Source organism: Callithrix jacchus, chromosome 2, assembly GCF_049354715.1.
Source record: "Callithrix jacchus isolate 240 chromosome 2, calJac240_pri, whole genome shotgun sequence".
Lineage (NCBI taxonomy): Eukaryota > Metazoa > Chordata > Mammalia > Primates > Cebidae > Callithrix > Callithrix jacchus.
This window is the reverse complement of record NC_133503.1, coordinates 90298733-90324228: the sequence shown is the minus strand read 5'-3', so window position 1 is coordinate 90324228 and position 25496 is coordinate 90298733. Positions and strand designations below refer to the sequence as shown.

General features: G+C 42.9%; 1 protein-coding gene across 3 annotated transcripts in view; it reads left to right on the top strand.

The window, feature by feature from the left end:
- The first annotated feature begins 8987 nt into the window (after positions 1 to 8987).
- TNFAIP8 (TNF alpha induced protein 8) overlaps positions 8988 to 25496 on the top strand; it is a 123336-nt gene continuing 106827 nt past the window's right edge. Inside the window, exons 1-2 of one of the 3 annotated variants that reach the window (XM_035291034.3) lie at positions 8988 to 9097; positions 19550 to 19584. In XM_035291034.3, coding sequence (XP_035146925.1) covers positions 19566 to 19584 — 19 coding nt within the window. In that variant the 5' untranslated portion in view covers positions 8988 to 9097; positions 19550 to 19565. Of the gene's footprint in view, positions 9098 to 19549 lie in introns of all 3 variants that reach the window. The other 2 variants (XM_078365007.1, XM_008991636.4) reach the window with 2 other exon arrangements.

Below are 25496 nucleotides of genomic sequence, written 5' to 3'. Positions count from 1 at the left end.
ATGTTGAACCAGCCTTGCATCCCCGGGATGAATCCTACTTGATCATGATGAATAAGTTTTTTGATTTGCTGTTGCAATCGGCTTGCCAATATTTTATTGAAGATTTTTGCATCTATGTTCATCATGGATATTGACCTGAAGTTTTCTTTTCTTGTTGGGTCTCTGCCGGGTTTTGGTATCAGGATGATATTGGTCTCGTATAATGATTTGGGTAGGATTCCTTCTTTTTGGATTATTTGGAATAGTTTCAGAAGAAATAGTACCAACTCCTCTTTGTGTGTCTGGTAGAATTCGGCTGTGAACCCGTCTGGACCTGGGCTTTTTTGGTGTGGTAGGCTCTTAATTGCTGCCTCGACTTCTGCCCTTGTTATTGGTCTATTCATAGTTTCAGCTTCCTCCCGGTTTAGGCTTGGGAGGACACAGGAGTCCAGGAATTTATCCATTTCTTCCAGGTTTACTAGTTTATGTGCATAGAGTTGTTTGTAATATTCTCTGATGATGGTTTGAATTTCTGTGGAATCTGTGATTTCCCCTTTATAATTTTTTATTGCATCTATTTGGTTGTTCTCTCTTTTCTTTTTAATCAATCTGGCTAGCGGTCTGTCTATTTTGTTGATCTTTTCAAAAAACCAGCTCTTGGATTTATTGATTTTTTGAAGGGTTTTTCGTGTCTCAATCTCCTTCAGTTCAGCTCTGATCTTAGTTATTTCTTGTCGTCTGCTGCGTTTTGAGTTTTTTTGATCTTGCTCCTCTAGCTCTTTCAATTTTGACGATAGGGTGCCAATTTTGGATCTCTCCTTTCTTCTCATATGCGCACTTATTGCTATATACTTTCCTCTAGAGACTGCTTTAAATGTGTCCCAGAGATTCTGGCATGTTGTGTCTTCGTTCTCATTGGTTTTGAAGAACTTCTTTATTTCTGCCTTCATTTCATTGTTTATCCAGTCAACATTCAGCAGCCAGTTGTTCAGTATCCATGAAGCTGTGCGGTTCTGGGTTGGTTTCTGAATTCTGAGTTCTAACTTGATTGCACTATGGTCTGAGAGGCTGTTTGTTACGATTTCAGTTGTTTTGCATTTGCTGAGCAGTGCTTTACTTCCAATTATGTGGTCAGTTTTAGAGTAGGTATGATGTGGTGCTAAGAAGAATGTATATTCTGTGGATTTGGGGTGGCGAGTTCTGTAAATGTCTATCAGGTTTGCTTGCTCCAGGTCTGAGTTCAAGCCCTGGATATCCTTGTTGATTTTCTGTCTGGTTGATGTGTCTAATATTGACAGTGGAGTGTTAAGTCTCCCACTATTATTGTGTGGGAGTCTAAGTCTCTTTGTAATTTGTTAAGAACTTGCCTTATGTATCTGGGTGCTCCTGTATTGGGTCCATATATGTTTAGAATCGTTAGCTCTTCTTGTTGTATCAATCCTTTTACCATTATGTAATGGCCTTCTTTGTCTCTTTTGATCTTTGTTGCTTTAAAGTCTATTTTATCAGAGATGAGGATTGCAACTCCTGCTTTCTTTTGCTCTCCATTTGGTTGGTAAATCTTCCTCCATCCCTTTATTTTGAACCTTTGTGTATCCTTGCATGTGAGATGGGTTTCCTGGATACAGCACACTGCTGGGTTTTGGCTTTGTATCCAATTTGCCAGTCTGTGTCTTTTGATTGGTGCATTTAGTCCATTTACATTTAGGGTTAATATTGTTATGTGTGAATTTGACACTGCCATTTTGATGCTAGCTGGCTGTTTTGCCCGTTAGTTGTTGTAGATTCTTCATTATGTTGATGCTCTTTAGCATTTAGTGTGATTTTGGAATGGCTGGTACTGGTTTTCCTTTCTATGTATAGTGCCTCTTTCAGGAGCTCTTGTAAAGCAGGGCTGGTGGTGACAAAATCTCTGAGTACTTGCTTGTTCGCAAAGGATTTTATTTTTCCTTCACTTCTGAAGCTCAGTTTGGCTGGATATGAAATTCTGGGTTGAAAGTTCTTTTCTTTAAGGATGTTGAATATTGGCCCCCCCTCTCTTCTGGCTTGTAGAGTTTCTGCCGAGAGATCTGCTGTGAGTCTGATGGGCTTCCCTTTGTGGGTGACCCGACATTTCTCTCTGGCTGCCCTTAGTATTTTCTTCTTTATTTCAACATTGTTGAATCTGACAATTATGTGCCTTGGGGTTTCTCTTCTTGCGGAATATCTCTGTGGTGTTCTCTGTATTTCCTGAAATAGAGTGTTGGCCTGTCTTGCTAGGTGGGGGAAATTTTCCTGGATAATGTCCTGAAGAGTATTTTCCAGCTTGGATTCATTCTCTTCATCACATTCTGGTACACCTATCAAACATTGGTTAGGTCTCGTCACGTAGTCCCATATTTCTTGGAGACTTTGTTCATTCCTTTTTGCGCTTTTTTCTCTGATCTTGGTTTCTCATTTTATTTCATTGAGTTGATCCTCGACTTCTGATATTCTTTCTTCTGCTTGGTCAATTCGGCTACTGAAACTTGTGCATGCTTCGCGAAGTTCTCGTATTGTGTTTTTCAGCTCCTTTAATTCATTCATATTCCTCTCTAAGTTATCCATTCTTGTTATCATTTCCTCAAATCTTTTTTCAAGGTTCTTAGTTTCTTTGCGTTGATTTAAAACATGTTCTTTTAGCTCACAAAAGTTTCTCATTATCCACCTTCTGAAGTCTAATTCCTTCATTTCGTCACAGTCATTCTCTGTCCAGCTTTGTTCCCTTGCTGGTGAGGAGTTTTGGTCCTTTCTAGGTGGCGAGGTGTTCTGGTTTCGGGTGTTTTCCTTCTTTTTGAGCTGGTTTCTTCCCATCTTTGTGGAGTTATCCACCTGTCGTCTGTGTAGTTGCTGACTTTTTGATTGGATCTCTGAGTGGACACCCAGATTGTTGATGATGGAGTATTTCTGTTACTTGGTTTTCCTTCTACCAGTCTAGCCCCTTCACTGTACGACTGCTGAGGTCCACTCCAGGCCCTGCTTTTCTGGGATGCACCTGTAGCGGCTGCGGAACAGCGAGGGATGCTACCAGTTTCTTTTTCTGCTATCTTTGTCCCAGGATGATGTCTGCCGAATGTCAGTCTTATGGATATAGAGGGGTCAGGGAGTTGCTTGAGGAGACAGTCTGTAGGAGCTCAAGTGCTGAGCTGTGAGCTCTGTTGTTCATTCAGGGCTGCTAGGCTGCTATGTTTAGTTCTGCTGCAACCTAACTCGTAAGAAAACCCCTTTTTTTCCTCAGATGCTCTGTCTAGGGGGGGTTGGGGCTTTCCTTGTGAGTGTCCGCTTCGCTGTCCTGCCCAGCTAGGAGGCAGTCTAGTCACTTTTTGCCTGCCGAGGCTTCGCCCTGCTGGTGTGAGGTTCGCCCTTTTGCTGCAGGCTCTGCCCTTCTGTTGTGGTCTCCGCCCTGTTGCCACGGGCTACGCCCTGAGGCGGAGTCTCTCTGTTGTACCGGGTTGCCTCGGCAGTGGCAGGCTGCGTCAGCAATGGGCGTGTACCTCAGTAGGGGCTGATTGCCTCGGTAATGGCTGACGCCCCTCCCCCGCAAAGCTGCGCTTTAAAAAAACCTTTTCACCGGGAGCGTTTGGAATCGCCGTTTTGTTTGTCGCACTGCGCTCCCCCAAACACTGAGTCCCTGGGATTTCCTGGGCTGGGTCACAGTTCAAGACCCGTTCAGTCTCAAGTTCAGCCCTCTCGGGTCTTAGTTTGCCGGTTCAACAGGGCACCTGTAACAGTGTGCTTTTGTATGGAGCGCTGTGGAGCACCTCTGCGCTCCCGCATGGGCCGGAGCCGCACCGCCTTCCGGCTACGCCAGCGGAGACCTCTGCCTGGCGTCCCGCGTCTCTTTTATACCTGGGAATTTCCCCGTTGTGTGGGCAACTAAGATCCGTCTGGAAATGCTTCCCCGACTCACCCTCTCTGTCGAGTTGATTTTCAGTGCAAAGGACCCCAGAGTTGCAACTCATGTAACCTGATCATGCCCAGATGAACCAAGTGTTCCCAATACATGACCCTGAAGCCAACCACAGTGAAATCTAAGTATTCAGATTGAGGAATGGGGATAGAATTAAGAAGGGAGGCGTACTCTGTTTGCCGCATTATGGACTTAAGAGCCAAGGACCCAGCATCACCTCTTTGCACGACCCAATCAGATCATGCCTCCTCGCATTGTTCTCTCTCTTTCTCACAGTTATCATTTGCCTGTAAGCCCTGTCCCCAGACCTCAGCCTGGGGAGACAGATTTGAGCATTGTGTCCTATCACCTTGCCAGTCAACTTGCAATAAAGCTTTTTTTTCCCTCAAAGCCAGTGCCATAGAATTGTTTTCTAAACACATTGGTTGGCGAGCCATTGATAGCTAGCAATGACAATGAGCAAGTTGCCTAAGATTTCAGGAGTACCCTACTCTCCATTCCTCCCCAAAGTAAACACTGAGACAGTGGTCACGCGGCATTGTTTCTACCATTAGAGTCTGTGGTCTCTCAAGTTTAGATAGTCCTAGCAAGTAGGTCATACCAAGAGAGAGTGGGACCTCCATGTAGAATTTTAAATTTTGTATTATTTTTAAAATTTTAGCATTTTTATGTCTGCATGGGAAGCATAGAAATGAAAAGTTGAGGATAAAAGAGAATGAATAGTTAATGGAATATGACCTCTATAGATAGAAGAAAGTGATCATGGAGGACCCAAAGAACTGGTGAATGAGTTTGCTTTGACCCATTGAGACAAGAAGAAAGGAAATCAAGATGAATGTGGATACAGAAAGCATTTTGGGTGGCTGGGGCATGATGTCAAGAAAATTCTCTATTGATGATCTCTAAATTTCCTATGAACTAGGAAGCAAAATCATATATCAAGAGAGTGGGAAAAATGTCTTGAGGACATGGTAAAGATTAAACCCCTTCTCCTTCTCATCCATGATGCAGGAGGATATGCGGGCTACAGAATGGCTTAGCGGAGATTAGAGGTCATAAATCTGTAGTGGTACCAAGTTTTACACTTTTTTGGTTGTTAAGTATCCATATAAAAAATGTAGCTGGAGGCCGGGCGTGGTGGCTCAAGCCTGTAATCCCAGCACTTTGGGAGGCCGAGGCAGGTGGATCACGAGGTCAACAGATCAGGACCATCCTGGTCAACATGGTGAAACCCTGTCTCTAATAAAAATACAAAAAATTATCTGGGCATGGTGGCGCGTGCCTGTAATCCCAGCTACTCGGGAGGCTGAGGCAGGAGAATTGCCTAAACCCAGGAGGTGGAGGTTGTGGTGAGCCGAGATTGCGCCATTGCACTCCAGCCTGGGTTACAAGAGCGAAACTCCGTCTCAAAACAAACAAACAAAAAAAAATGTAGCTGGCTAGAAAGATTTGCCAGGTGGATACAGGGAAATGACAATGGGACAAATCAATAGAGAGGACTAGCAAAGGAGTGACTGATGTGTTGACTCTCAGAGTTAGGCTGGATTGGAAAAGGGGCTGAGGAAAGAAATGCAAATCTAGATCAGATAAAAGAAGAGTGTGGGGATCAAAGGTGGGAGGTTGTAGTTGGGGTGTAGAAAGTCAGAGATAAGGATCATAACGGTAGAGGTGGCTCTGAGGGTGCTCCTACAGGGTACAGCCGGGGACAAGGGAGACTGAAATCAAGCAACGGTGAAAGTTACTGGGGTTGAGGTTTCAAATACCATGACATCCTGGGTCAATCTCACAGCAATCATGGAGATGGAGCTTCTCCTTCTGTCTCACACAGAAGTTAAGCCTGATTAAGGTTTTGTGCTTTGTCCAGAGTCATCCAGCTTACACAGGGCAGTTCCAATATTAGAACTCTCACTTGGTGTTACAAATATCACTATCTGTGGGCATTCAGAGATAGTTTCTGATTATTTGGGGATGGGAGAGGTTGGGAGTGTACAAACCCTTTTAATCCTACTGTAGTTAAATTACTGCAGACTTCAGAGGTTTTTAGAAAGTATGTATCCTTGACTGGGCAAGGTGGCTCATGTCTGTAATCCCAGCACTTTGGGAGGCTGAGGCAGGCGGATCATGCGGTCAGGAGATGAAGACCTTCCTGGCTAACATGGTGAAACCGTGTCTCTATTAAAAATACAATAAATTAGCCTGGCGTGGTGGTGTGGGCCTGTAGTCCCAGCTACTCGGGAGACTGAGGCAGGAGAATCGCTTGAACCCAGGAGGCGGAGGTTGGCAGTAAGCAGAGGTTATACTACTACACTCCAGCCTGGGTGACAGAATGAGACTTCATCTAAAAAGAAGAAGAAGAAAAAGAAGAAGAAGAAGAGGAGGAAGAGGAGGAGGAGGAGGAGGAGGAGGAGGAAGAAGAAAATACCTATCTTTGTCCTTTCCACTGAATGATACCACCAATGATTAACCCTGCCAATCCTGAAGCCCTTTAAATCCACCTGCATGACTCACCTTCCTTCACTCGCCCCATCCCCTCAATCTCCAGGCTTTTATAAGTCTTGAATGCATATTCTCCTTTCCATCTACATAGTTTAGGCCCTCAGCATCTGTATTAGTTTTTTACTATTGCCATAGCAAATGATCACAAATTTAGGGGTTTAAAATAACACAAATGTATTACTTTACAGTTCTGTAGCCCATAAATCAGTATCAGTGTCAGCAGTATAAAAGGTGTCAGCAGAGCTCAATTACTTTCTGAAGACTCTAAGAGAGGATCCATTTCCTTGCTTATTTGGGTTATTGGCAGAATTCAGTTTCTGCTACTGTAGGACTGTGGAAGAAATGCAAGTTTAGACCAGATACAGAAAGTCAATTTTTTTGTTGGCTGTCAACTAAGGTCCTTTCCCAGCTCCTGTAGGCTATCCGCAGTCCTTGGTTCATGGTTCAGATTGAGTTCCTTTCACACTTTGATTCTCTTTGACCCACTCTTCTTCCATTTTAGGGGATTCAGGTGATTAGATTTGCCTCACTGAAATAAACCAGGATAATCCCCTATCTCCACAACAGCATCAACCTTTATTTGGTAGGGGGGACAGAGTCTTGCTCTGTTGACCAGGATGGAGTGCAGTGGCACCATCTCAGCTCACTGCAACCCCCACCTCCCAGGTTCAAGCAATTCTCTGCCTTAGGCTCCCAAGTAGCTGGGATTACAGGCATCTGCCACCACGCCCAGCTAATTTTTGTATTTTTAGTAGAGATGGGGATTCACCATTTTTTGGTCTTGAACTCCTGACCTCGGGATTCACGCACCTCAGCCTCCCAAAGTGCTGGGATTGCAGCCACCATGCCGGGCAATGGCATCAACCTTAATCACATCTGCAAAATTTCTTTCTTTATTTTTTTTTTCATGACGGAATGAGAAGGTAACACCTGCAAAATTTCTTTTGCCATGTAAGACAACATATTCACAGCTTCCAGGGATTAAGAAGACCTCTTTCTGTAACTCTAGTAATTCTGCCTACTAAAGTATCTCACCCTGACATATTTCAATATTTTTTAAGCAAATTTCTTGGTTCTGGGATCTTTTATGTTTCCAAATTAAACTTTCTGGAAACACACCTGACCTATCTTCTGTGCTTAAAACCCTTCTGGCTTCCTACCAATCAAAGGTCAAATTAATGTTTAGCTTCTATAGGAAAACAGCCCTTGAGTTTGGTCCTCTTTTGTTTTAGCTTCATTCTGACCACGATTCCACTTCTCCTCCGTCCTTCTTCAGGCTTGAAAAAGTTTACTGTGATTCTTCCTCACTTATAGGGGCTTTTGAAGCTCCCATTCTTTCTTCCAAACTCAGCTGAGACATCACCTACTCCAAGAAGATCTCCCTGACGTCTTTCCCCACAGTTGTAATCACAGGACAACGTCCTCTTGTAAAAACCTCCGTACCTTGTGTATGTTTCTATCTTTTGCATTAAACCCAAATGTGTTGTGATTTTTGTCTGTTTCACCTATCAAGAGTTTACCTTCCTCTCTCCAAGCCAAACTCGGCCATTTCCCAAATATGTAACTTTCTTTCGGAAGGCTATTTACTTCACGATGTCTCCCTTTCCCTGTGTAAAGCAGGGGCAGTGACAGGATCTATACCATAGATTGTTGTGAGTAGAACGGTGACCTGCACATATTAAGTTTTGCTAGTATTATTAGTATTCCCAGCCCTCTGCACCCCGCTGCGATGTAGTAGGTGCTTAATGGATGTTTATGGTGTGGATGAATTCGTCGTACTCCCACAAGGGTCCCTTGCCCTTGAAAATGGCTACCCCGGGCCAGGGCTCCTCAACAGAATGAAGATCCAGATTCTGCTCCATCCTGGCGGTCTCTGGTGGCCCCTGAGAGCAAGGCTCCGGCTCCACAAGCAAAGTCAGTCACAGCTAAGTCCGCGGGAGGGCGGCAGAGAGCGGGCGCCTTGCAGGAAGCCCTGCATTCTCCGCCAATGGAAACCAAGAATCGGGAGCGCGTCAGCTATCGTCGGGTAGACTATAAGACCAGCCGACGATGAACGGCCGAAGAGCAGCGGAATTTAGGGGCTCTCATGAGTCATTATCATAATAGTCAATAATGATGGCAACAGACACGAACATTCACGCGTTCTTGTTAAGTACAAGGCACGATGCAAATGCATGACCCCATTTAATCATCTCAACACACTACAAGGTTGGTGTCTCATTTTTACAACGGACGAAACTGAGGGGCTCAAGGGATAGGATATTCTTTGCGTATGTCCCAAGCGGATCCCGTTCTCTAGCGTCCAGCGGTCTGGGCTTCGAGGTCCAAGTCTGGATCCCAGGCCGCCGCTCCGCCCTTCTCTGCGTTCTCCAGCGCCGGGCCACTTCCGACCCCTGCTGTCCTGTCTCCTGGCTCCTCCTCTCCCACCCCGCCCCGCCCCAACCTCTCGGCTCCTCCTCCCCTGCCGGCTCGGTCCCCGACTTCCCGGCTCCTCCCCGGGCTGCCAGCCACACCTCTGGCCCCTCCTGCAAGCTCCGCCCCTCGCCCCTGGCTCCTTTTCTCCCGCCCGCTCTAGCCCGCGCTTGGCTAAGGTCTGCGAGCGCTCGCCAGCCACCGGGCCAGTAGGGAACTCGGCGCCGCCAGACCGCCCAGCTCGCGCCTCAGCGTCCCGGCGCCGCCGCGCCACTTCTCCGAGTAAGTGGCTCCTGGGCGCGCCCGTCCCGCGCACACCCCCGCGCCTCTCCGGCCGCTGGGCTGCGGGCTGCTCCCGGGGCGCGCCTCCGGCTCAGAGAGTTTCTGAAGCGAGTGTGAGTGGGTGTGAGGGTGCGGTTGAACGACTGTATTTGAGTGTGCGTACGAGTGTGTGCAGGAGCGCACAGCTTCGGAAACTCCCGGGAATTTTACTCAGTTCCAGTGCTGCACTGAGGATGCGAGACCCTCTATTAGGAACCCTTACCTACTCAGGGCGACCTCTTAACCTTTACCTCCTGCTCCGAGCCCTTTTCCTTCCCCCGCCTTTTTCTTTCCCTCGCTATTTGTCACGTCCTCCTGTAACCACACATGCTGGCGAAAGCGCTGCCCGGGTTATCAGGATGCCCCAGATTGCAGACTGAGTTGCTGGCCTGAGATTGTAATCCGACCTTGCATTGTAAAATGGGCAGAGACCAGATCCCTGCTTTGAAATCACTCAATGGCGACTTCCTTTGAAGAAAGTGTGTGTGTTTGTGTGTGTGTGTGTGTGTGCGCTCGCGCGCATGACTACACATGTGGCACTGGAGCCCCCTCAGCACCTGCGGCAGACACCTGATGAGCGCTCTTGGACTGCAGGCGGCTGATAGGCATGTTCAAGACCAGGCTGACCCACCAGGCTTAGGCACCTTAAATATGTTAATTGCTTCAGTGACGCTGTATTTCTAAACCAACAGATAGTCTAAAACACAGGAGCTTTATGTAGAAGGAGCAGTGTCTCCACAGGAATCATAGAAGGAATCAAACAGTAGTTAAGTGCCCAGTGTTGAAACAAAAAATCCTTGTATTGCTTAAGACTGATCATTCCAACCCTACATAAATTATTTTTAAGGGGGGTAGGTCAGTACTCTCTCAATGCCGTATGTATTTCTACACTTAGAAAATTAATTGAAAGCTTTGTTATCATAACAGAAGTGTTATACTTGAGTCTCTCTGTAAAATGGTTTCTTCATCTATAAACTGATTGCCTGGTTGCTGGGTCCTATCTAATTTTAATAGTGTCTCTGAGTTCTACATTTCAGTTTATTCTTGCTACTTTCTTTCTATGAAAGTAGAATATTCTACTTCATTGATAATAATCCATTTAAGAGGTGCTGATAGGGGAATCACATTTTGAGTAGAAAGTATTCGTTGAGGGTAAGGATAACAAAATTGTGTGGCCAAAGGAAAGAACCAAAAAGGGTAACCTTTAAGAAGCCATTGTGCATTGGCACATGAAAGGTAAGAGTTGATAAATCACTTTAAGTGCTGCTTATCATAGCAGGTATTTTTATCCTGGTTTGAATCCTGTGTTACACAGAAGTGTTTCCACACTGTTTTAACTAAGGAAACATTATACTTTGCAATGTAAACGTGTGACTCCATCTCTCTTTAAGGAAAGAAATAATTATCACATTTAATTAAACCCTTGGACACATTTATTGCCACCTTCTAATTAGATCTGTCATGAGGAGATTAAGTCAGCAAGTTATTGTTGTTTGTGTATAGAGACAGGGTCTTGCTATGTTGCCCAAACTGGTCTTGAACTCCTGGGCTCAAGTGATCCTCCTGCCTCAGCCTCCTGAGTAGCTGGGGCTACAGGGGCCCAAAAATAGTTGTTAATATTCTAGCTCGTAACACGATTTGCTTTTTCATAGATATTTTTTATGCCTTTTCCCCTCCATACACATTAATTGCCTCCCCCAATCCCAGCCCATCTTTTGAGTTTTTACTTGTAATCTGAGTAAATAAAGCTTACGGAAGTAGATTACTACCTACTCCTCTGTAAAATATGAATTCCTTAGATATTGAATATGTTGTGTTACACTCTTTGGATTGATAGATGTAGACTTTATAAATCATTATATTAATCTAGATTATGTGACGATTTAAGAATCATTAATAAATCAATGATTATAGAAAGGTTCTACCAAAAGCATAAGGATCCTGCACAAATGGGCCTTTTAAACATTTTCATTAAGGGAGACTTTTACGATGTTGTGCCTTTTGTTCCAGTGTGTTTAAACTCACCAAGAAAAGTTTGTGTGAGTTGAGGAATCTCATGCTGTTGCCTCTTAATTTTTTATTTTGGACTATATTGCTAGACATAGTCTTTGTTTAGGTGTTGAGCTGTCGTGAGGACAGGCTGTCCTGGGATCCTAAACAGAATGGGAGTGAACATACTGCCAGGGCTAGGAACAGAGTATTTTATGAGGCCGGTTCTTTGCAATTCTCATTCTGTTGAAATGGAGGAAAGGGTGTGTGGAGAGGAATGATTGCATCCAAACAGCACTCATTAGGAAATGCCAAGTTGGGGGAGGATCGGATTTTTGTGTGACTTATGGCTTGGAGAACTTCACAGAGGTGATTCTTAAAGCTGAGTCTACCACAGTGCCAGGCACTGCAGAAGTCTTATATTTAATTGATCCAATTGATCCAATTAATTCTCTTCTGCAGGAGATAGCCCAATGTGGCAGTAACACCCTTCCTGGGGATTTCATTCATACTCAGAATCGAGCTTTGTTCTATATCATGTGGAATGGTCCATTCCCCACCCCCTCCATTTATGCCTGATAGCAGTTGAAGGGGGTGAACATGGGATAACCTCCAGGAGGCAGGGGAAAAAACAGTGATGGTAAATAAGGGCCACTTGCTTCCTCAAAGAGGGGAAGGGCATAGGGGCTGCTAGAACAATCCCAGTGCCAGGGGCATTGACTTTGGCAATGGTGATGTGCACAGGGGCCAACCTGGATCACAAAGTGAACAGTATCCCCTGCTTTGGCATCCTCAGGGATCTCTGGCTCCGTTACAGAAGTTAAGGGAAGGAATTGTGTGGTGCCAGATTAACTTTTATCACCTCACTCCTCCTCACACTGCCCACATCCTGCATTTAATACCAAATACACACAGTAAGAACTCAACAAACACTGAAAAAGCCCTCGTAACACCCAACTTTTATGTTTCCCTGTAGCAAAGAATTTTCTTCCCATACTCGTCTCTGGTTTTGATGATTGTGGCCCTGGTGTCTGAGCCAACTGCAGTTTCTAGGCATTTTTAGTTCAGTTGTGCTGCCCAGTAGCTGAAAAGGAATGATTTGTAGAAAGTTAAAAAAAAAAAATCAGAGAACCATGTTGCAAAATGTAAATCAGGTCAGTTCATTTTTAGTCTACATTTTGGCCTGAAGAGGAGGAAATGAAGTACAAGTGGAGGGTAGGTAATTCTAGAATGGCAGAACCAACAGACATCCTGGAAACCACTTGGCCCACGGCCTTACACCATATGGTTGCTGTTACTCAACTTTGGAGGTGTCCACCTGCTTTGTCCAGCTTGAAGAGGTGAGCACCATTCATTCACACAGCAGGCACTTACTGAGCTCCTGGTATGTGTCTGGTACAGCACATCCTTCTCAAGTTTACATGAAAGCCTGGGATCTGAGATGGCAGGTAACTTGCACAAAGTTGTCTGCTGGTAAGGAGTCCCCGAAGGTAAGTTGCCAGTGGCAAAAATGGGTTCGGAATTCTCTTGTGTTTCACCAAGGAAAGTAAAGGTACTTCCTTAGTCAGGACAGTAGAATCATATTCAAAATATTTGTCTTTCTCAACAATAAGAAACTCAAAGAAGCACATTTCTTCCAACGTCTGCTTCAAATAACCAGTGGTATTTCTGAAATAAACCTGATTCCATAAGATTTTGTTTTACATCAGATGTAAATTACCTGAGAATTGTTTGAAAATATCACAGGCTCAGCAATAATCAAATAATACCCAGCCCATCCTTTTAGAAAGCAGTTGCTGTTTCTCTGGAAGCAGGTGTTTTTGGTACAGAACCAGGGTAGCTGAAGTTCAGAACCAGCTGCAAAGCAGGATGGGTGCCAAAAAGATTGTTTTCCTAGGCTTGCCCTTTTCCGTATAGGACAAGGGGGATTAAAAACCAACATGGTGATGTTTTTGTTAAGGTGACGCGGGGCTAGGTATACAGATCTTTTCCACTAAAAACAAAAAACAAGGGTGGCGGGGAGGTGGTCACAGGAATGAGACTCCAGGCTAACTTGTGAACATCTCTGGGTTAGTTTCTTTAATAACAGAGAATGGAATTAAGTTCAAAATTCCACTTGTAGTTTCCTTCAACACTGGGAATAAAGATGACTTTAGTCAAGAAATAGTTGGTCCCCATGACTTTGCTGGAATCAGCAGCTCGTGTCTCAGCCCCTGCTGGCCATGTGGCTTTGGACAATCTTCTTCACTCTCTGAGGCTGTTTCTTCACCAGACTAAAAACTGGGGATAGTATTTATATTAAAGGATTGTTGTGCAGATTAAACCAGATGTTCCTCTCCTGTGTCAATGTGCAGAAGGCACCTATTAAGTGAAGGACTTGGTTAGATTGGCCAAATAAGCCTCATTCCAGTAAGTGTTAGTACTGGGCCACTGTGGAGTAGAGAGGGAGAGTAGTAACTTGTGTCATATGTGATTTAGCATGAATTCTCTTTTCCTTTAATGATGCCAGAGGAGCCCAGAGAATGGGGTGAATGTAGCACAGCTTCAGTGATTGCCAGCTACAGGGTCACATGATTATATAAGGGAAATGTTGCCGCTGCTGCCAAAGACAAGTGAGCCAGAGCAGGGCATTTGAGTTTTATGTGCCTGAGAACAAAGAAGAGCCATGGTACCCATTAAGCTTCTCTGCATGAGGGAAGCTTTCAGAAGACCTATTACAGTTAAATTGTGAGCAGTGGCTTGGCCTTTCACAACCCCCATGTTTAAAACAAGTAGTGAGTGAAACCAGATTATCTAAGACGGACAGCTGCCCTTGGTGTTGCAAAGGGAATCGGGCTGGCATGTCTTCAGGGGAAGTTGCATGAGTTCCGGAGGCCCAGGGCAAGGACCGCATCTTCAGAATTAGGCACTGGGGCGAGGTCTTCTGGGAACACAGTACTCAGCACTCTTGGATATTTTAAAGGAGCCGAAAAGTAAGCAACCGCCCACTGAGCCAATACCTTCTCTAAGCCTGGCTCTTACTCCTTCAAACCAAATTCATTTAGCTCGAGCCTTCCCCATTCCCAACTTTTATTTATCATTTGTTTTAAAAAATGAGGTTTTTGTTTTGTTTTGATTTTACAAAAATAGGGGAGACAGAGACTGTGGTGTGTGCCGTGAGGCCTAACTACGCACATCCTTTCCTGTCCTGAGCTCTCATCTGACTGTGTTCAGACCTTCACACACATGCGGACATAAAAAGAAATGCCATGGTCTTCTGAGAAAAAAAAAAAATGCATGCACAGTGTTGGCAACAGATTGCAAATTACAGAACAAACTTTGGTCACGTAAACCTTTGGGAAGCAAGTCCAGTACCTCATTCCATCATTCTGTGGTCAGGAAACTACTCTTTTATTTTTCCTTCTCTCTTTAAAGGGCTGAAATTGTTTTCTGGGAAATGGCAGGTGCTTGGTTAAATACTGTTTCACTGTGCTTGAAGGGCAGAGCTGTCCTCACTTAGTGATGGAATTCCTTTTGCCCTGTTGCAGAACTAGGCTGCTAGTGACTCATGAAGTATACCTGGAAGAGGTGAATGAGCTCAGGCCTTCCCAACATCCGGTGATTACCTCTGTTTGCACACACTTAGCCACTTTGCTCCTTTGCTTTTTATGGCCTGCAACGACTGATAGTGCCTGAAGGAACAGGGCTATTACTTGCCAGGGTAAGAGACCTTGTTTAATAGGGAGCCTCCTGAGGAAGCAAGGATTCCCTGCCCTGTGTATCTGTGGTGCTTATCTCCTCCCTGGCAGGGAAGCTCTACTCAGGTGGAGTAGTTTGAGAACATCATTATCTGGGCAGCCACAAAGATGATACACCAAATGAAACTTTGAACTTGTCCAATGTCCTGTATTTTAGGGTTCATCTGGGACTATAGCTCTGAACCTGACTGTAAGTCAGAATCACCAGTGAAGCTTGATGCAAATTGAGAACCCCTAGCCTTGGACACTCATGTGACTAATATTCCTGTCTTGTTCTAGAAAGAAGCTTATTCAAGCAGCAGATAGCTGTAGGGATTTTTTTAAAAAATTATTATTTTGAAATGGAAAGAGCAAATCTCTTAAAAGTACAGAGTGGCTTTAAAGTTTAAAGAAGATGAAAATGAACACATAAATATAAAATGAACACCTGTGTACCCATCTTAAGAAATAGCAAAGTGGTTTTTATAATAGATCTTCACTGGGTGGAAAAATATTGACAGGCCACCAGGTCAAGAACAAAAAATAACAACCAAAACAATTAGTGGTGTCCCACAAATAGATCCAGGAATTGAAGGCCATGAAGCAGAGACATTGGAGAGTCTGCCCAGTGTTCATTAGTTGAAAATCTAGACTTTGAGTCACTGACAATGCTGACATCGTAAATCCAGTATGCTGGCTGACTTGAGGACACAAGTGGCTTATAGATTACTGATCTGGCATGGGCATCCTTGTTTCAGCAGCGGCACATGTTTGGAAGAGCCGAGGTCCAAATCAGGGCTCAGAGTTGCCAAGTAGACCGTTTCCCCTACTCCAGGCCTGTTCCCTGTCCTGAGGTCTTGGCACCTATAGGAATCTATTCTGTTCTCAGAGTGTCCCTCTCGTTTTGCAATGGTAGAAAATGAAAAACAGGCTATTTTTAAAAATTCATCTTCTGTAACTTCCTCCCTCTTTTGCATTTTGGGTTTTGCCAGTACTTGAGACTTCCCTATTTTTGAATTTTGGTCAGTTTTTAATTAATTTTTCTAATAGGGGCCAGGGAAATTATTAATAATAAAGGTCTGCTACTGTTGATACTAATTATAGTAGAACCACAGCTTTTTTTTTTTCCCCCTTCTAGATTTAAATATTTGATCAGAGACTAACAGGTATGAAATTGACTAATTCAGGTCTGGCCTCTTCCTTCCTCTGTAGTCAGCCATCCCCCAGGTTTGCAGCCCTGGAGTTCAGCACACTGGGGCCTTCCAGCCTCACCATTAGGGAAATGAGGCAGATAGAGGAAGCTGGGCAGTGACTTGTGGAGACAGGTGGCAGGGACAGAGGAGTAACCACCCCAGCCCTATAAGCATATCCACACCGAACTTTACCCTTTAATTAGTCTTTGTATGTTCTGTTTCTTTTTGTCTTTTTTTTTTTTTTTGATATGCAATCTCATTCTGTCACCCAGTCTGGAGTGCAGTGGTGTGAACTTGGCTCACTGCAACTTCTATCTCTCGGGTTCAAGCAATTCTCCTACTCAGCCTCCTGAGTAGCTGGGATTACAGGCACACACTAGTTTTTGTATTTTGAGTAGAGACAGCATTTCACCATCTTGGCTAGGTTGGTCTCAAATTCCTGACTTCAAGTGATCTGCCTGCCTTGGCCTCCTAAAGTGCTGGGATTACAGGTATGAACCACTGTACCTGGCCTGTAAGTTCTATTTTTTAATGATTGCCTTTAGTGATTATAGTATACTATATAAGTATATTCATTTGCAAGGGCTGCTGTAACAAAATACCACAGACTGGTGGCTTAAACAACAGAAATGTATATTCTCACAGTTCTGGAGACTGGAAGTTCAAGATCAAGATGTCAACAGGTTTGGTTTCCCTGAGGCCTCCGTCCTTGCCTGTCAGATGGACTCATTTCTGCGGTATTCTCACAAGAACATTTCTCTGTTTGCGCACATCCCTGGGCTCTCTCCCTCTTCATAGGGTACCAGTCATATTGGATTAGGATCTCACGATTATGACTCATTTAATCTCAATTTATTCTTTATTAAAGGCTGTCTCCAAGTACAGCCATACTGGAGATTAGGGTTTCAGAATATGAATCCCCCCAGAATGGGGGATACATTTCAGTCTATAACAATTGCCTTTATAAAGAATATTAGTTGTCCCCCTTTACACAGGGAGGATCATTTCAAGACCTCTAGTCTATGCCTGAAACTGCAGGTAGTACTGAACCCTATATAAGCTATATTTTTTCCTATACATATGTACCTATGATAAAGCTTAATTTATAAATTAGTCACAGTAAGAGATAAACCATAATACCAAATAATAGAACAATTATAACAATATATTATAATAAGAGTTATGTAAATGTGATTTTTCTTCCCGTTCTCTCAAAATATCTTGTATACTGCACTCACCTATTTTCAGACTACGTGGTCTGTGCTCACACTGCCACTGTGGACAGTGAGACCATATATAAGGGGGACAACTTGGGAGACCACACCGTTTGTGCTGTGATTGTCATATGGTTTATTTCTATATATATGTATAATACCCACAAATTATAGTTATTTTTTTTCCTTAAACAATGATCTTTTAAATAAATTAAAACAGGAGAAAAATATCCATTTACTAGTGTGGGGCTTTTGAGTTTTTAGTGTAGACCCAAGTTTCCCTCAGGGATTTTTTTTTTTTTTTGTCCTTTAGCCTGGGAATAAAAATTTTTGATGTTTATTATAGCTCAGATCTGCTGGCCACAGATCCTCTCAGCTTGTTGTGTGTGCATATCTGGTGTCTGTGTGTCCAACTCTCCTCTTATAAGGACACCAATCAAATTGGATTGGGGCCCTCCCTAAGACTAATTTTAACTGAGTCACCTCTTTATAGATTCTGTTTCCAAGTGCAGACACTTTCTAAGACATTGGCAGTTAAGGCTTCAGCACATGAACTTTTTGGTGTTTCTTAGTCTGTTTGTACTGCTGTAACAAAATATCTGAGACTGGGTAATTTGTAAAAAACAAATTTATTTTCCACAGTTCTGGAGGCTGGGAATTCAAGATCAAGGCACGAACAGACTCAGTGTCTGGTGAGGGCAGCTCTAGGCTTCCAAGATGCTGCTTTCTTGCTGTGTCCTTACATGGTAGACGAGATGGGAGGTGGAGGGGTAAAAGGCACTGGGGTACTCCTTTCAACCTCTTTTGTAAGAGCGCTAATCCACTCGCAAGGGTGGAGCCCTTATGACTGAATCACTTCCCTAAAAGCCCCACCTCTTAATACCACCATCTTGGGGTTTAGGTTTCAACATATGAATTTTGAGGGGAGATACACCGTCAAACCATAGCAGGAGGGACACAATTCGGGTAATAACAATCAGGATGCTTTAGGCTGCAGTTAAGCGAATGCCAATGAACAGTGATTTGAATAGTAAAGACATTAAATTATCTTATATGAAGGGCAGTTAGGTTGGGTAGATTCAGGATTGGACCCATGGTTAAACAGGGTTATCAGGGACCAGATTCTATCTATTCTTCCACCTTCTCATCCTTTGCATGTTACATTTTTATCTGTAGACTTGCCGCTTGGTGGACAGAAAATAGCTTTCTCAGAAAGAGGTATCACAGGTTCCTGCCAACCTCTTTTTAAGACAGGAAGACTGTGTGTGTGTGTGTGTGTGTGTGTGTGTGTGTGTGTGTGTGTGTGTTTGTAAAGGGTGAAAGCAGAGGGCAGCAATAAATTCATTCTTTTATACTGTCTATCCCTTTTCATCCCAGAGTAGAATCTTTCCTGATGTCTCCTTAGGCCTCATTGGCCAGAACTGAGTCGCAGCCTCAAGGGAAGCTGTGAAAGCGAGTAGTGGGCATTGAGGGAGAACCTCTATTGTGGGAGGTTGGCTGTGCCGATAGGAGAAGGGAAGAGGAATGGTTACAGGGTGGACAAGAAACATCTGTACTAACCTCGGGCTCCCATTCCCTAGAGGCCAGGTATAGCCATTCGTATTCCCGATATTAATAATCCCAGGTTTCATTGGAGTTAAAAGTAACCACCCATGATGGTAGTTGGGAGGAGAAAACCAAATAATGATATGGAAGGTGTTGAAAATCATGTATACTTAATTACTACTAGCAGTGACTTTTTCTTATTATTGATTTTAAAACTTACTGGAAATATCCTGAAGCAGCGACTTTTTAACATTAACGATCATGGGTTTATAAAATAGCCCTACTGACTTTAGAGAAAGCATCCTGCACTCCAGCCAGAAAGGTGTCCATCATATAGAGAGTGCCATATGTTTCTGGAAATATTTGCCATCCCAGTAATCATGGTAAACACTTACTGAGTACTTAGGGTGGACCAGCAGGCACTGTGCCAAGTGCTTTATAGACATTGTTTAATTTCATCTTCGGAAGGGATCTATGAGAAAGATACTGTTGTTTTTCCTTGTTTACAGATAAGGAATGGAGGCTTAAGGAGGTTAAATAACATTCTGTAAGTGCCTGGCCACGCTGGGATTTATACACCGGGAGCCCAGCTACCCTCTCATACTTGTGCTACAGGGTGTTACCCTTCAGTAATACTGCCACACACACCCTCCTTTTCTGTGAACTCTCAAAGGCTGTTACCTCTCTTTCCAACCAGTCTGGTTTTGCTACAAAGTTTGTCTCCATGTTTCATTCTTCACATTTTGTTGTTTTTAGGTGTGCAGAGCTGATCATGCCACATCTTATGGCAGGTAAGATGTGTCATCTTGTTTGTGAGAACCCAATGCCCAACTGCTCATTGCAATTCTGGTAGATATTAAGAGGTCATTTCATTATTTTATTTAATTTGTTTATTATATGTGTTTTTTAGAGATGGGGTCTTGCTCTGTTGCCCAGGCTGGAGTGCAGTGGCTATTCAGGTGCAATCCTAGCACACTACAACCTCAAACTCTTGGCCTCAAGCAATTCTCCCACCTCAACGTTTTGTGTAGCTGGGACTACAGGTGCTTGCCACCACACCCAACTCTAAGAAGTCATTTTGAATTGAGATTGCTCTTGAGGTATTTTGGAGCATGTCATTTCCTATAAGCTTTTAAAAATAATTTAAAGTGTTACAAGACAAATTTTAATTAAACAATGTAGATTCAGTTATTTACCTTCAAAGCGAAAGTTCATTGAAACAGAGTTCATAAGATGCCGGTTCCTGGCTGATTTATTGGTGGGTCCCTACACTTTTCCACCTAGCACTGAGGGACACCTTGCAGTTTTTTCCATCAGTTGGCTACTTTGCTGATATGCCTAGATTTTCTTAACACTTTTTTTACACTTCTATCATAAAATAAAACATAAATACCAAAAAGCCACATAAATCAAATGTACACAACTTAGTGAATTATTACAAAGCAAACACTCATATATATATATATCACTAGCATTTAAGTGAAGAAATAGAACTTTGCCAAAGGGACCAAAATCTTACATCCTATCCTGATCACATTTCCCTTTGTTCCTCCAAAAGTAAATGCCATCCTGACTTTTATAGTAATTATTTCCTTTCATTTCTTTATGGTTTTATTGCCCAAATGAGCAGACTGATCCACTGAGTTTAGTCTTGCCCATTTACAAAAAAAAAAAAAAAAGTCTTTTAAGTGTCTTTTAATCTACAGATCCCTCTACTGTTCTCCTTCCTTTACATTTTTTTTAAATTTGTTGCAGGACCTGCGCTGTTCAATCTGTAGACTTTCCCACAGTGCTGATAACAAAAAAGATGCACACTCATGGTGCAGTTTAACTTATTACTTTGCCCTCTGTTTCCTTTATCTGGATCCAGAGGCTTGATCAGATTCAAGTTTGATCCCTTTGGCAAGATTACAGATGGTGGTGTATTCTTTTACTGGGAGACACATGGGGTCTGGTTTTTCCACTCTTTTTTGATGTTAGCAGCTGTTGATCCTCAATGTCTAGACCTGTTAATTCATTGGGGGAAATTGCAGAATGGTGATACTCTAATTCTATCCTTTTGATTTTATTGATTAGCTAGAATAATTTGATAAGGATAGACTCCCTTTCAGTCTGTCATTTGATTGCCCAGTGGTACAATTCACATGTGAAAAGGAGGGTGATTTTTTTTTTTTTAATTTACTCAGTTTTCAAGAATTGATTTTATGTCATTCTCAGGAGATCACTGATTAGGTTTTTAAAAATTATTATGAGCTCATCGAATTAAATCTATTTGATAGGTTTTAGTCCATTGATATTTTAATTTTTGCTGAGTCTCAAATTGTCCCATCTTTGACCAGTGGGAACCTCTTCAGTTGGCCCTTAAATCCTCCAGATCTGACCTTAGTATTCTTATTAGTTTCCTGCTGTTTGATTTGTTAAGGTAATCCATGCTTGTCTTGTATATTTCCTGCCTATACCTGGCGTCAACCATTTTCCCAAGAATCCCTGGTTTCTTTTAGTGAGAAGTACTATTTTAAGACCATAATCCAGGCACTGAGAATCCTCATTCACTGGAATGGTTATTATTTATAGGCCTTTTCCTGATCAGAGCTGGGAAACACACACATATACACACACACTTACATGCAAACATAAATGCTCATATAAAGATAAAATACTTTGTGAGTTTATAATGATATTTCCAATTCAAGTTCAAGACTATAGGGTTTCTGTTTAAACTCTTATATATTACATTTTTATTCCTTTTCTTCCATACTTAGATTCCTGTTTTTTTGGTCACAGGGAAATAGGCTATTATATAATTAACTATTTGATTACCCCTTATTATATACACATTAGTCTTTAACAACATTAATACTCCCGTTATCAACTATGATTAGTGAAAACAGTAAAAATAATTTCTTTGGCATATGACATACTCATTCTTCCCCATGTAAAAATATAGTTTAGTACTTCTCCATCATCAGATCTTATTATTGTTATATATTAAAATATCTCCCTTTCATTTAGTCTTATTTTTACAGGTTGTTATATACATCATGCTAATCACTTGTCCTCATATCAGTGTCTCTAGATACTTCGATTGAAGCTCTTTCTCTAGTAGATTTAATTGGAAGGGCTCATAGGAACAATATTCCTTCATTTTTTGTTAATACTTTGTCTGTGACCTTTATAATTAAGGGTCACTGTTGTCTGATATAAAATTCTTGGCTCACATTTTCTTTCCTGGAAAATCTTAAATATGTTACTCCATTTTCTTCTGACATAAACTATTGTTGTCTGAAAGTCTAATGATGATGATCTGAATGTTTTCCTGCTAACCATCTACTCTTTTAGCACTTTTCAGAGTATCAGCTCTACATCATTTCATTCAGTTGACACAGTATGAACATTCCGGTACTGTAACCAGTGAGCTGTTCTGTTACCAAATCTGAGTTTATGACTTGGTCAACCTTGCTGCCAAATAATCTCTTTCTGCTCTTGACCCACCATAAGCCACTTACTCTCAGTAACTATAGTTTTTTTAATCTTTATAACCTCAGCTGGACCTTGTAAAGAGTACAGAGTTAACACTAAATATATACTTTTTTGTGAAACAAATGTTACGGAAGGATATGGCCTTTTTTCTTTTTCTTCTTAGCCTGTCGGAAACTGTTCTGTCCCTTTGCCTCTTTTCCTCTGATCTGGTGAGGCTTTGCTTTTGTGCTCCTTGAGACAGGCCGTTCCCTGAGCAGGACGTATGTGGATGCAGCACCCGTCAGTTCTGAGTTGTTCTGTGGATTCACTGTCAGGTTTTCAGGCTGTGTTCTCATTGTATTGTGTTTTCAGGACTAGCATGTTGGGAACTCCTGGCTCACAGAGCATCTGACTCCACAGTAATTCCACTGTGGTCCCTGTGCCTGCTGGTCCCCATGCCTGTTTGCCCTTTCCTTTGTCTACACCCTGATCTATTCTTTCCTGGGTTTCACAGCCCAGGTCCCTGGCATGTGGGGTATAGACCCCAGCCTCTCTGTGACCTTTCTTTTCTGACCACTGCATCAGTGGGTGCTGGGGCTTCCACCTGCCCAGACAGGCCCTTTCTTCCTTCCTGCCCTTTCCTTTCTTGACTAATCTTTTTGGTCTTCACTTCTTGCCCATCAGAAACTTTTGCAGGGCACTACATAATGGGACCCTTGGCCAAGATGTGACCCAGATGCATTTTGCTCAACTTACACACTGTGTTCAGCTTTTAAAATTTACATCTCACTTATGGGGCATTTGTGCCAGTTTGGCCAAAGACTCTGCTGCTCCCTGTTGTGCTCCTCCTGGTCTGTCCTGCATTGCATTTATCTGCCTGGCTCCTAGAGACAGGTGAGTTGGTGACCTCTGAACTTTGGTATCTCTTGCTTCTTGAAATATTCACCACATGGGCATAACCCTGGGCTGCCCTATTTTATTCCTGGCCTGCACTAGTTCAGCAAGACATTCTTGCCCTGTTTCACTCACCCTGTTAGATCCTGGCCTGTGGGCCATTCAGACTTTTTCTTTCATCCTCTTGAGTATCCCAATCACATGTAATAATAGGAAAAAAAAAAGTCTTCGGATTCTTAGCTTTTAAAAGCATTCACTCTGCAAAACAATGAAGAAAATGATAAAGGAGTAATAGCCTAGACAGAGTGGCCCACACCTGAACTCCCAGCTACTCTGGAAGCTGAAGTGGAAGGATCCCTCAAGCCCAGGATTTTGAGACCAGCCTGGGCAACATAGCAAGACCCTGTTTCTACTAATTCAAAAAAAGGTAATGGAATAGTGGTTCTTCCCTGATGGATGTGAACGCTTAGGTGATCTCTTATTGCAGGTATGAAAAAAAGGGAAACTCTTAGCCTTGGTCACACCAGGGAGCTCTTGCTGGTAACAGAGAGTCAGTGATATGGAAAAGCTGCCTGTGACTTGAGAAATTGTTTTGATTCCCTCCTTTTCTGTTCCTGGTCAGTGCCCTGAAATGAGAGGCTGTAGAGTTGGGCTCTTCTCTGCTGTGGGTGGGCCTGTGGGAGGCAGCTCATGAGCCTGACTGCCCTAGTGAGTTTCTTCCCAGATCTAGTTTTTCAGGTCACAATTGAAACCGTCCTGGAAATGACTCTTTGCTCCTAAGAATCTTCAGAGACAAAAAAGGACTGGGATAAAAAAAAAAAAAAAAAAAAACTTTTCTCTTCTGTTTTTATTAATTCAGCAGAAATCATAATGAAGACTTGTTCTCTCCTGTTCTCAGCTGCCTATCTTTTTGCCTTTTGCCTCTGGTTGGCTCATGCATGTGCCAAGTATGGCAGTAAAGACTCAGCATTTTTTGAGCACTTACTATGTGCCAGGCACTGTACTAAGGTCTCTCTATACATTGTCATATCCTTCAATGGCAATTTGAAATAAGTTCTATCATTATTATCCCTCTTTTAAAGATGGGAAAACAGACTGCAAGAGCTTCAGTTGCTACCCAAGGTGAGGGGCAAATCTGATATTCAAATCCAGTGGTTTCTAACCATGTTGCTGTAGTTCTCTTGCAGGAACTATGCCACATAGCCAGCTTGCAGGGGTCTTGCTGGAGGGCAGTACAGAGCTGGGCCTCAGGTGTTACAGGATGGAGATCTTGAACATTGTAGAACAGTTCTTCAACTGAAAAAAAAAAAAAAGATCTTGAACAGATTTTTCTCAGAGCTATTTAAAAATCCCTGATTCAGGCCAGGCATGGTGGATCAAGCCTGTAATTCCAGCACTTTGGGAGGCTGAGGTGGGCGGATCACTTGAGGCCTGGAGTCTGAGACCAGCCTGACCAACATGGCAAAACCCCCTCTCTACTGAAAATACAAAAATGAGCTGGGCATGGTGGTGCACACCTGTAGTCCCAGCTACTCGAGAGGCTGAGGCAGGATAATTGCTTGAACCCAGGATGAGGAGGTTGTAGTGAGCCAAGACTGTGACACTGTACTCCAGCCTGGGTGACAGAGGAAGACTGTGCCTAAAAAAAAAAACAAAACAAAAATCCCGATTTAGATTCTGTAGCGTAAAAACATGACTCCAATTCTCACAACCTGATTAGCCCCAGGTTTATAAATCCGTTGTCAGGGCTGCAGACAACTTGAGAGCAACCTGTCTTGCTGATAACAAGTCAGCAGTGTTCCTAGCATTTGCTTGTTAGCAGTGCCTCAAGGGACAAGAAGAAGAGAGGTGAAACTTAAATGTGTCAGTTTGGAAACTTGCTAGGCATTCTAGTAGTGAGTTTGAGGTTAAAATTATGGTGGAGAAAGAAGTTAAAAAGTATCTAAAAATAAGGTTTTTGACTTTCTTACTACCTGTGCTATCTCTCCATGTGTTGTCAGAATCTTCTTCTTCTTTTTTTTTTTTCCTTATTTAAAGCATCATTTCTACCCAGAGGAATATTGCTTACATGGTCTTTTTGAAATAGTTAAGCAAAGGATGCAGCCGCTATTTGGTACTAGGTAATGGGAAAAGCTCTGGACAGGCGAGTAGGAGGGGACTGTGCAGAGACTGGGTATATAATATTGCTGAGATGTCCAACCCCTCTGGGTCGTAGTTGCTATATCTAAGAAATGTGAGTTGTAAACTGTAAATCATCTCTAATCCCTCAATGTAGAAACTCTGTATTCTGATAATTATCACATATACTTTTCACTGTCATATTAAACATGGGAACTAGGGAGTCCGAAGC